Raw genomic sequence first — 11660 nt, forward strand, 5'->3', positions numbered from 1 at the left:
ACTAGTGTACTTATAATATAGATGAGGAAATATAGTTTTTCTGCAAAATTGCCAAAAACTTGTACACAGTACTTAAAATGACTTACAATACAACTTGTGCCTCTTTTCCTGTCAAATATCCAAAATTTTAGATACACCTTTTAGATCACTTGTGCACTATTTAAATTCACTTACAATATAATCATTTTCTCTTTGCTGAAGGTGTTTTCCGTTATTGTAGTCTGTTTTTTACAACTTCCTGCTGATCTACAACTCTGCACATATTCAAAAACAGACTCCAAACCTTTTTATTAACCCGGGTTTACACTGAATAGGTCCTGTTGATTTGTTTTGTTTTTGCTGTTTTCACTGTCTTTAAGGCATTGTAAACCTACACAGGGTTTTAATACTGTTGTCTTATTAAGCACATTGATTTTACACATGTAATGTGCTATATCAATAAAATTGTTATTGCTATATAAATCTAAAATCTACTTAGATTATAATTATTTCTAATTTTTCTGTAAAAAAAAAAGAACTCGTAGTGTACCTACCTTCAACTACTTGTAGATAAATATAATTACAAAATAATAATAATAATAAAGAAATTCAATTTAATTACAGGGGAATTAGACTCTTTAGAAGCCTTATTTTAGAGGGTTACCCAAGCTTTAATGAGAGGGACTATTGTGTTAACAGTGATAGGTGTTAAGTGTTTAGAAAAGAAAATCAGTCAACACTCTTTCAGTCTGATGCATTCTGAATAAAACAATTTATTCATTACAAACATATAAAAATGACAAAAAACAGCCAGGTGGTAAGATATAAAAATTTCCAGTTTATACAGAGCTTCCAAAGCCATCGTCAGAAATGCATTTTCATCTGGGTTAGGAAAGTAAATATAGTACAAATCCCAAACTATAGCTACAAAGATATTCTTTAGATCTCTGTTTGTCAGGTGATGTACAAAAGCGTCTTCTGTTCGGTAAAAAAAAAACCCAAAACAAACAAAAAAACGGGCACAAAATTCATAACAGACTTCAAATACAGAATCAGAAGTCGATGAAATATTCACAGTGCTGCCTTCACATCGAGGATGTGAATTGTAAACATCGTTGCATATCGTAAGTCGCTTCAATAAATATACACAAATACTCATTGTGTGAGGAGAAGGTGTTCGATCAGTGTGAATCCTCCGGTTTTTGTTTGAATACATCCCGCCACTCGAAACCTCTCCACTGTCATTCAGGGTGATGTGAATAAAATAAGGCAAAAATAAATTTCCCTGTGTATCTTATCAAGTGTTACAGTATCTGTTATTCATAAATCGCAGAGGTAAAGTCTGACTGACTCAGGTGGAGTAAAGAAGCGTTTTTCTTTGAAGGGGACTGTACACAATACAACATTCAATCATTCACAATAAACTATATATAAACATTTATACATTTTTAACAAATACAGGGGCAAGATTTTAGGTGAACTGATTAATAAGAGCTCAATGGGAGGATGTTACTGGGACAGATAATATGTGGGACACATAATTTTAGGCAACCAAAGGGCGAGTCATAGCAGGAAGTGAGCAAATTCTTGTAAAGGATCAGTAACACAAATTGCAGGAAGCCTTAGCATTATTTAAACTGCAAGTACTATTATTATTGTTTAAGTACTTAGTCTCATTAAGTGGGAGTGGGAAGAAACTGTTTTTAGTGCTGTTTGATTGGTATCACAGGCGACATTAGAGACACAGACACTGCTCAAACTTCCCCCTTTTTTTTTTTTAACTAAAGGAGCGTCTTAAACAGTCCAAATACGTAGCAGGCTGTTGCTTTTATAAAGCAGGTCTTTCTGAGCTGTGGACTGTAAAAAAAATTTTAAGCCTCCCTAAACTTTTCATTCCTTTGGGCCTGATTGTCAAGATTACAAAATAAAACCTCAAACACAGCTGCACGCACTTTGTAAGAAAAATAAATAATTCCTTTTCAGCTTCATTATGCAAAGCACAATGGAACAACAAGACAAGAAAAAGAATATGCAATCCAAAAACAACCGAAGAGTTGCTGTCTTACATTTGATGAGCAATGTCCATTTTAAAAGAGGATTCACATAACAAAGCTCCAGTGAGGTGTGACTGTGTGGTGACCACAGCGCTGTCGTTAATTCATTAAAACTGCTATTTGATATCTCCCTTAGAGGTACCTGTGAAAGACAAAAACACAGGAGTTTAGCATTACACGAACCTTGAAGGGCCAGGTTAAAGGAATTTAAATATAATCAGAACGTTTTAATCAAGCACAACTTCACTGCACATCAATGATATGAAAGCAGGCAAGAAGATGGTGCAAGCAAGGCGACCAGTGAGAGGTGGAGAAAGGAGGAAGAAGGCGAGAGGGCAGGCAGAATAACGGACCGAGTTAAGCTGCTAGAGCAGTGCTGAGCTGGAGTCAGAGTCTGAATCGTGGCCAGGGGTGACGCAGGGCTCACGGGAACAGATGGATTCCTGAGCACGCCTGTACTCTTCGTACTCCAGGCGGAGAGCGTTGAAACGTGCTTCACTTAGAGAGCGGCTGAACTGGCATCGAGGTGGATTGAAAACTGGCGGGCTGACTGAGGGAGACGGGCCTGGGGGGGTGGGTGAGGTGAGGCACAGGAAATGCATGGATGGGCATGTCATGGGACAAGCTCACAATAATCACAGCACGAGGGCACAGGATGAACACATGCAGCCATCACTGTAAGGCAGGATTCACATGGATATGCTGCTTCAGTGCTTGACGGTGGTTGTTTCCCAGCTGGCTCTTATAAACTTTGTTCTATTCACTTTTATTTAGATAGTGCCAATTCACAACAATAATCGCCTTAAGACGTTTTATATTGTAAGATAAAAACACTATAATAATAGAGAGAAACCCCAAAAATCTCATGACCCCTGTGAAAAACTACTTGGTGACAGTGGGAAAGAAAAACTCCCTTTTAACAGGAAGAAACCTCCACCTGGCTGAGTCATCTGCCACAAGTGGTTGCAGGTGAGGTTAATTATTCAATACAATGATGGACTTCTTCTTTTTGTTGACGATGAACTGCACAAACGGGCACATCGCTCTCTCAGGATATTTTCCTAACACGATTTCTGGAAAATCGGAATAAATGTGATGTGACGCCTGCACTGGCATTTCAAAAGCAAAGCAATGGATCCATAATTAGTTTGGCAACATGTGATGTCACCAGATTTAATGTAACTAGCAAATTAGTCGGGGTAATATCAAAGTGCATGAAAAGTGAGAGCACCGAAGCATGAAACACATCCGTGTGAATCCTGCCTAAGCATTTCACTCATAAGGAAACATGCAACATAAAGAAGAAAAGTAACAGAAATAGTCACCTTTGAACCGCTGATCCTGGAGGCCACCGGCTTGATCCCGACTGCCTCTCTGTAAACCTGTTTGTGACTGATCAAACTTTGTGGCCTCCAGGACCTCAGAGTCCACACAGGCATCAGCAGAGTCCCACTCATAACTCTCATCTACTGATGTGTTCCTTCTAGACACACAAAACAAGGTGGTAAGAATAAAAGCAATTACCAACAAGTAAAATGACAATATTAATGTTATTTTGGCAACAGAAAGAAGTCCTTCAGCCGTGAGGACGCTCCAGTTTGTTTTGCTTTTTCAGGTGTGACGGTGTTTCACCTTTTCGCTCTCCTCTCAGGCAAATCCATGTCAGCTCTGTGACGCTCATTTTCCTCTGTGGTTTCTGGGGAGCTGAGCAGCGTGGGAGTGATGGACAGGGACTGCCGGAAGAGTCCAGCACTCCCTCTACCACTGCTCTGACTGGCATAACTGGCCCTGCCCCCCTCCCTGATTTCTCTGCCTTCCCGGATCTCGGTCTCCCCTCCCCTCCCCATCATCCTGTCAGGATGCCTGTAGATCTCTCCCTCTCGTGGTGGGAAAGGGGCGTAGTAAGGTGAGGGCCAGCTAATGCCCCTGGGCAGGTAGGACCTCGGAGGACCTCTCCTTGAGTCCATGGGTTTCAGGCCATCCCCTCTGGATCCTGCCCAGTGCTGGTGCTGGTAGTGGGGGATGGGGATAGAGGAGGGCATGGGGACATATTTATGTTGGACAGACCTCAGAGCTTCAGGATAAGTGGGGGACCATCTGGAGGATTCTGGGAAAACGGTAGCTTGCCGTCGTGGATCGGAGGGTTCCATCAGTGGGGAGACTGAGGTTTGTCTGGGTAGATACGCAGCAGGCGTGAGGTAGGAAGGACTAGCTAAAGATCTTTGTGCGTGATGAGGCCTCTCTAAGCTGCCCATGCTGGGGCGCCTGAACGGGACATACTCCCTCCAGGAGGGGCCTGGCCTGGGGAGGGAAGGCGGTGTGCGACCCAAACTATAGGACTTCACCCTGACGTCTGGGTTTGGGAATTCATCCCAGTAGCATCTCTCAGAAATATAAGTCCTTGGGCTCTCAAAGTGCTCCCACCTCTGTGGGCCCAGGCTGATAGATTTCTTTAGAAAAGGACGAGGCTGTCCCATACCTGAAAGAGTCCTGCAGGGACCTATGCTTAAGGATTTCTTTAGAAATGGCACAGGGGCTTGATTTATACGCGATACAATGTTATTAGTCCTGCTGCCCTGAGAAGCTTGTCTTTGGGATTGCTCTGATAAAGACTCACTACTGTCTACAAAACTCTGCGAGTGTTTTGACACTATATCCGCCATGCCTTTAGCTGCACTGTACAAGGTGTGAGCTGACCTGGACCCAAGTCTGAATTCGGGCCTGTATGTGCTCTTATTTCCAACCTGAATCTTTGTTTTCTCATCATAGAGCTGCTTGCTAGTTTTTTCTGGGCCGGGTGAGAATGGTTTTGGGTCATCAGGAAATCTTACTCTAGCTTCCCCATGGCGGGAACGTCCATAATCTTGTTTTTTACTAGTGTCAAAGCTGGCCTCAGCAGCGCCTGCAGAATGAGTTTGTTTAAAGCAAACCGCTTCTTGGTTTGAGCCAGTTTCACGGTTTTCCTGAACATGAACCTCCCAGTTTTTAGGAACTACATCAGGTTTAGCCACCACTGATTTTTCTGGCTTTAGTTCTGAGTTTTCCCCTTTGCTGTCTGTGACTTCTTCCACAGGCTCATCCACACTCATTTCAATAAAACCAGGAAGGCTCAGATACTCGAGAATTGCACTTGTCTGGAGTGGGGACATTTTGGGAGATTGAGCTGTGGGCTTGGCCTTGAAGGAGTCTGACATTCTGGGGACAGAAAATTGAGACTGGTCGCTCTCGGCTTCTTCCACGAGAGTTAAGGATGATATGGGGCTAGGGCTGTCAGAGAAAAGGCATCTGTCGCTCCTCCGGGAGCGTGCTCGGATTCCTTCTTTCTCTAAGTCAGAGTAAAATCCTGGACTTCGTCGGTCATCCTGGACTGGAGTCTCTCTCCCTTTAGCCTTTGGCCCCACTTTGTGATGCTCATAAGGCAAAGTAGAGTAACTGGAGGTACTGGGATCCCTTGTGGATGTGTAGTCTGTGTCTGCAGGTCTCTCAGGCTGATTACAAGGTGAAGAAGCTGAACTTTCAGGCCTCTCACTCATTAATGAAGGACTTTTGGCAGCTGTCTCCCAGAGATGAGTGCCTCCATAAGCATACGAATGCCTTGACCTCCGTCCTGCAATATCTTCATGCTGTGTCTTTTCCATTATGTCCTGCTCATTGATGGACTTCATGTATATATCAGGATTTCCCTGAGGACTCAGTGACCGCGCTCGATCTGGTTCGTCGACACACATAGAAGGGGGTTCACTGGTAACATCAGGGGAGATTGTGGGGAGAGAGGTGTTCTGGGTGACCGGAGACCGTGATGAATCAACAGCAAGCGAGTCCTCGGTGGTTTCTCTACAGAGGCGAGGACGCCGTGGCCTGGGCGATGCGGTCTCCTGAGGAGTCTGTACAGGAATAAGGCTGGTCACAGATGTTACAGGGCTAATGTCCCACTGAATGCGAGACATGGGGAGCCGGTCCATGGGACTGCTTGTGTTGCCAAAGTAGCACGCTCTCCTATAGTCAGACACGCGACTTGTTTGACCCAAAGGCCTATGTTTCTGTCTGATACTAACATCTTGTGGTTTCCATACAGGTTCTTCTTCTGACTCAGGCTCATCCCTCTGAGGACTTTCTGTTTTATTAGTCTGATGTTCATCTCTCCCACGATTTCGACTTCTTTGCTCAGCTGTATAGCTCTTTAGCTCTCTCTCCATTTCTTCCCTCTCTTTTGCCAGCTGGACACACTTGTTAATGTTATCCCTCTCCAGCTCACTGTCAAGTTGTGAGACTAAGGTGCTGTTATTAGTCAACTGACTCTCCATAGGCTCATAGCTTGAAGGCTGCGGCCTGTCTGTGTCTCTATCCAGAAGCTTTGTCCTCCTTCCAAAGGAGGGCAGCAGGTCTTCTGTGTGTCCTGTCATGCGATACCTCCTCAGAGGATCACTGGATTTCTTCTCACTGTTGTCTGAATAAAAGCTGGCTCTTTCTAAAAGAGCCTCTGAGCTTTGCTCGTCATCAGAATAAAAGCAGCCATGACGGGAGAAGTTTCTGGCCATGGCCCGTACTCTTCCAGGGGAGGAAGGAGGCCTGCTCAGCTCCGGGACATCCACCGTGAGAGGAGAATCCTTCCTCTCATCTTTCTCTGAGCTTAAAATGCTCGACTTTGCAGAGTCCCTAAAGGATGTCCTGCTGCTTCCTGAGCCACTTGCCCCACCAGCTCCACCATTACTTTGTAGGACAGTCTTCTTTAAATGTTTTCTATTCGAGGGACTAGAACCCTCTGGCAGTGGCTGGACAATGAAGCGTCCATCCGGACCTCTGGAAATGGACTCCAGAGCACTTGGTGAGGGCGCCTGAGACCCCAGGTGACTCTCAAAGAGTGTGTAATGAGGTGGCGGAGAAGAATTGGACAAGAGTTGCTTCCGTTGGTCGTGGTATTCGCCGTGACTTCCCCTGTCAAACGAGGATCGATCGGACTGTGAGCAGGACGAGTTGGGAAAGAAAGGAAGTGGTGGACACAGCTTCAGCTTCAGGACACTGTCTGGAGTGCGAGGGGGTGAGCGAACTCTGAGAAAGTCAGACAGGAAATAAATTGCTGTTAAAGTTGATTAAAGCTGAAGATTGTGCTCAGCTTCTTCCGTGGTAACAGAGAATAAAAATAGCTGCCTTTACCGTTTTATCACATGCACATAATAATCATATATCAATTAGAAAATAAGCTTTACAACAGCACCATAAATAAATATTACTGCATGTGGTCTATTTCAAATACTTCATAATAATTTATAATGTTAAATATAGAGAACATACAAACAAATTATTTATAGAATCAAAATTATTAAAATTAGGAGATTTAGTGAAATTACGGACATTATTAATTATGTTTAAGGCTAAAAATAATATTTTGCCTTTTAAGTTACAAAGAGTATTTTTGATGTGTTCAAGGGGAGAAGAGAATAGAAGGAAATTTTATTTTAAACATCAGTTAGCCAGGACTACACAAAGATTAATGAGCACAACGGTTAGGGGTATAAGACTGTGGAATTCACTTCATTATAATTTAAAGAATTGTATAAATTTACAATGTTTTAAAAAGTGTTATATGTTTAAAACGATAACTCAGTATGAAGAATGCGAATGAATGTGATGTTGGTTTGGGATTCGACCGGAGAGAAATGTCAATATTAGTTTGTTCCTGATTTTTGGTGCCCACCGGTGATATAAGTTCGATGGTAGATAGGGGGCAGGGTTTAATAAGAATATTTTCTTCTTCCTGCTCCTTTTCACACATGGTTGTTGTGTTTTGTTGACAGAAGATGTGGTTGTTGTTTGATTTGTAGTACCAAGTGTGAAATAAATAAAAATGAAATGAAATGAAATGAAAATACAATATAAATAGGGGGATTCCTACACTTACTCTTGAGATGTGCTCTTCTGAAGTGCAGATGGCAGATCTGCCAAAATGTAAGGAAAGGAAAAAATATCAGACACCAGCACGGATGAAACTCTCAAATCATATAATTAACTTAAACTTGGGAAAAGTATACGTGCTCAAACTTTCAAATTTAAAACTTGTGTTTGTATGATTAAATCACACTTTACCTTGTCTTCTCTTCCTGCGCCGGCGCTGTCTCCTCTGACTCATGTAGCATGCTGTCACCAAAGACAGAACGATGGCCACAAACAGGAAGCACACTCCAGCTAACACACCAGCCAACAGCGGCTCAGGGATAACCTCCAAGAGACTTGGGCGCAGGGGGTAAACCTCCATCCCTGTAATCAGACCAGTCAGAGGCCACTAATTCCAGCAGTTATCAACTTGAGGGGTGTAATGCTTTTAGTAATTTGTACAAAGCCACATACCGATGGTGGATACATTGACAGACTCGCTGGGCTCACTGAGCACTTTATTGCAGCGAGACATAAGCCTCAGATCATAATTCGAGTCCTGAGAGAGACGGATCAGGATTTTTATTATAGACATAAACTAGCACTCATTTAAAGAGTGGCTTTTCATAAAAAATCAGTATAACTTTAATTTCATATAAAACAATTAAGTATAAGAACTTACCCTCAGCAGTCCCTGAACAAGCAGGTCACTCTGATTGGCGCTGATGTTGCTGGTGAGGATGACCCACTGCCCCTGATCCCTGCGGGCCTGCAGTACATAACCTGTCAGTGGAGAAAATGGAGCTTCGGGAGGAAACCATCGCAGCAGAACGCCTTGCTCGGTCCGGTTGGCTGACAGGAATATGGGAGGATCCAGAATTGGGAGAGTGGTGACAGCTGTAGGAGCTTCTGTTGGCACAGCTGGTAAGAAAGCAAAGTATAAGTTAATACTTATAAATACTCGTAGTAAAAAGTGTAAGAGGTAATCAAACCCAAAGCATAAGTTCAGTTGTACAAACCTTGAGTTCGCACAGTTATAATTTCGCTGAAAGGTCCAGAGCCGAGCTTATTCTGAGGTAGGACGCTGAACTGATAGCCAGTGGCGGCAAGTAGCCCAGTCACCAGCAGGTAGTTTTTAGATGTTGGCACTGGCAAAGACGCCCATTCATGTTTCCCCCTGGATGCCTGCTTGACCCTGGAAGAAAAACAAAACAGTCAAAAAAAAAAATGGATCTAACTATTGTGTGATATTTTATGTATTTTATGTCACTGACCAGACAGTGAATTTCTGGGTGAATCCACCATCAAAGCCTGGCACCCAGGACACGTTTGCCTGGTTCACCTCTGTGGTGACAAACACTGAGGACACAGCGTGAGGGCTGGTGCCTGAGGAGGAGAACGTCACTTTGAACTGCTGGCAGTACACTTGAATTCAGTGAATGCAGGAGTCACATATTTATTGCAGAGATGCGGTTGATCACTCACCCAGCACCATGACCACTGTGCCTGCACTGACAGTGGCTACACGATTAGTGGCCAGGCACTCCCAACCCCCGTGGTGATCTTTACTAACTGGCTGCAGCAGGAGGGAGCCGTTAGCCAACACAGTGTATGGGGAGCGAGGCGTAGGGCCAATCTGTGAGGGAGGACACAGATTAGTTAAAATAAGGAATTAATACGTACGCGTTGCTGCATCCGTGAGAATTTCCCGTACCTTGCTCCATGTCACGTTTGGAGCAGGGTCTCCACTGGCTTCACAGGGGATGATCAACTCCCGGCCCACCTCCTGGAAATACTCAGGTCGAGGAGGCACGCGGAACGATGGTGGGTCCTGGAGGACGGAAAGAGCCTTTTTACTTTTGCCCGTTAATTAGTGTGCATCATCTTCCTGATACTAAAGACTTGAGTTGAGAACAACAGCCTTACCTTTAAGATGACACGGGTGGGTTCAGACTGCCCCATGGTGCCATAGCTGTTATAAGGCGTACAGGTGTACATACCCACAGCATTGTCATTGGCTGTCGCTATAAATACTGAGCCCTCTGAGTTCACCATCCAACCTGGGTACTGGATAGGTACAAAGATTGATTCCAAACTCCCTTTGGTGAAAATCTCTACTCAGTGAAACATTTCAATTTCATGGCGCATGACTTACATTATCAGGATTTAAAACGTTCCCGTCTTTGGTCCAGTTGACGTACAGCACAGGGGGATCGGCTTGGACAGGACAGACAATGACCCCCTCCATGCCTACGGGCAAATATGTTTCCCGCAGCATTCGGCCTACACGCGCAGGATCTAAAATGACAGAAGAAAAATCACTCACAAAAAATTACTACAGTGCTCATTTCACAGGGAACGCTGGTAAGTGCAACCACAAAAATGCCAGCAGGATAAGAGACTAACGTTTAACTTTCAGATGGGCAGAGGCTGAGGGTGGGCTCAGTATCCCATTTGTTGGGATACAGGTGTAGTTTCCAGCATCTTCCGGGATGAGATTAGGGATAAGAAGTGTTCCATCCACCAAAACCTTCACTCGAGACTTAAGTGATCTGAAACCAAAAAGATAAACATTTGAAGAGGCGTTCAAAATAACTGACACAAAAACACTTTGCTGAAGCAACTAAAATATTATTAATTTTAAAAGGTTCTGCATTGAGACCCATCCATCCGTTTTCTTCTGCTTAACCAATTTAGGGTCACAGGGGGATGGCGCCTATCCAGCTGCCATAGGGCGAGAGGCGGGGAACACCGTAGACAGGTCGCCAATCTGTCCGAGGGGCTGTTTTAAAAATATTAATGGATATTTTGAAATGATGGACTCACTCAATATGGTAAACATTCTGTCCTTGCTTCAACCATTCATATGTCAGGTTTGATGGGTAGGCATCAGCCTGACACTGCAGAACTGCATCCTGGGACATGTTGAGAGTGGTGTCCTCTGGGGAAATGAGGATGATTGGAGGGCCTGTACAAAGCACAAGACAGACGAGAATGACCAGAATTAATGGACAACTGATGATGGCGGGAGAACTTTTTTTTTTAATTGTTAAATTGCTGCAATGCAAGGAAAAGACTGTAGGTGGCACTATACACTATTATATTTATCCATGGTTTAAGCAGCATGTTTAAGTGTTGTAAAAAAATATACATTGACAATTTCACTAAACATGATTTGTGCTGTTGCTTATCGTGAGGTAGGCAGAGATTACACCTGTCTACAATGACTTATAGTTAAACACTGACCTTTGACCTGCAGCTGCGTGTAGTGGGTGAGGTTCCCCTCTGAGTTGGACACGTGACATTTATAAACTCCAGAAATATTTCGTGTGACAGAGGCCAAAGACAAGCTACCATTGAGCACCTGAAAAGAGGCCAAGGTAAAGACGATCAAAGACAAAGATGGAACGGGAGAGGAAGACTATGAGGCAGAGATGAAGAGAACAACAAAGCAGGTTGCTTCAAAGAAAAATCAAAGCTGCAACTCCTGCAGAAAATGCTAATTATTAAGTATTTAATTAGAATACTGAAAATGCCATCTGTTAATCCCCCTCACTTTTATTTTCTCATGTTTCTCAATTAGGCTCTCGTCTTTATGCCAGACGACAGTTGGTCGAGGGTTGCCATGGGCTCCACAGCTGAGAGTCAGCGAGTCACCGAGCAGAACCTCCACAAAAGTTGGCGGTGTCTTAATAAACACGGGTGGAGCTGAAACAAAGACAGATCAAATAGACCACTTATTTTCATCCACATACT

The 11660-nt window shown here is 43.7% G+C and overlaps 1 protein-coding gene across 3 annotated transcripts in view; it reads right to left on the reverse strand.

The window, feature by feature from the left end:
* Nucleotides 1-727: 727 nt before the first annotated feature.
* Nucleotides 728-11660, reverse strand: part of igsf9b (immunoglobulin superfamily, member 9b) — a 28561-nt gene continuing 17628 nt past the window's right edge. For 2 of the 3 annotated variants that reach the window (XM_026187344.2, XM_026187340.2), the window contains exons 5-22: nt 11461-11612; nt 11151-11268; nt 10731-10872; nt 10311-10456; nt 10060-10202; nt 9831-9971; nt 9619-9735; nt 9390-9540; nt 9179-9290; nt 8924-9099; nt 8587-8825; nt 8379-8463; nt 8118-8288; nt 7933-7969; nt 3666-7082; nt 3359-3516; nt 2387-2598; nt 728-2175 (exon numbers count right to left, since the gene is read on the reverse strand). In XM_026187344.2, coding sequence (XP_026043129.2) covers nt 2399-2598; nt 3359-3516; nt 3666-7082; nt 7933-7969; nt 8118-8288; nt 8379-8463; nt 8587-8825; nt 8924-9099; nt 9179-9290; nt 9390-9540; nt 9619-9735; nt 9831-9971; nt 10060-10202; nt 10311-10456; nt 10731-10872; nt 11151-11268; nt 11461-11612 — 5705 coding nt within the window. In that variant the 3' untranslated portion in view covers nt 728-2175; nt 2387-2398. The remainder of the gene's footprint in view (nt 2176-2386; nt 2599-3358; nt 3517-3665; nt 7083-7932; nt 7970-8117; nt 8289-8378; nt 8464-8586; nt 8826-8923; nt 9100-9178; nt 9291-9389; nt 9541-9618; nt 9736-9830; nt 9972-10059; nt 10203-10310; nt 10457-10730; nt 10873-11150; nt 11269-11460; nt 11613-11660) is intronic. The other variant, XM_026187345.2, reaches the window with a different exon arrangement.

The sequence above is a fragment of the Astatotilapia calliptera genome, chromosome 12 (assembly GCF_964374335.1).
Source record: "Astatotilapia calliptera chromosome 12, fAstCal68.1, whole genome shotgun sequence".
NCBI lineage: Eukaryota > Metazoa > Chordata > Actinopteri > Cichliformes > Cichlidae > Astatotilapia > Astatotilapia calliptera.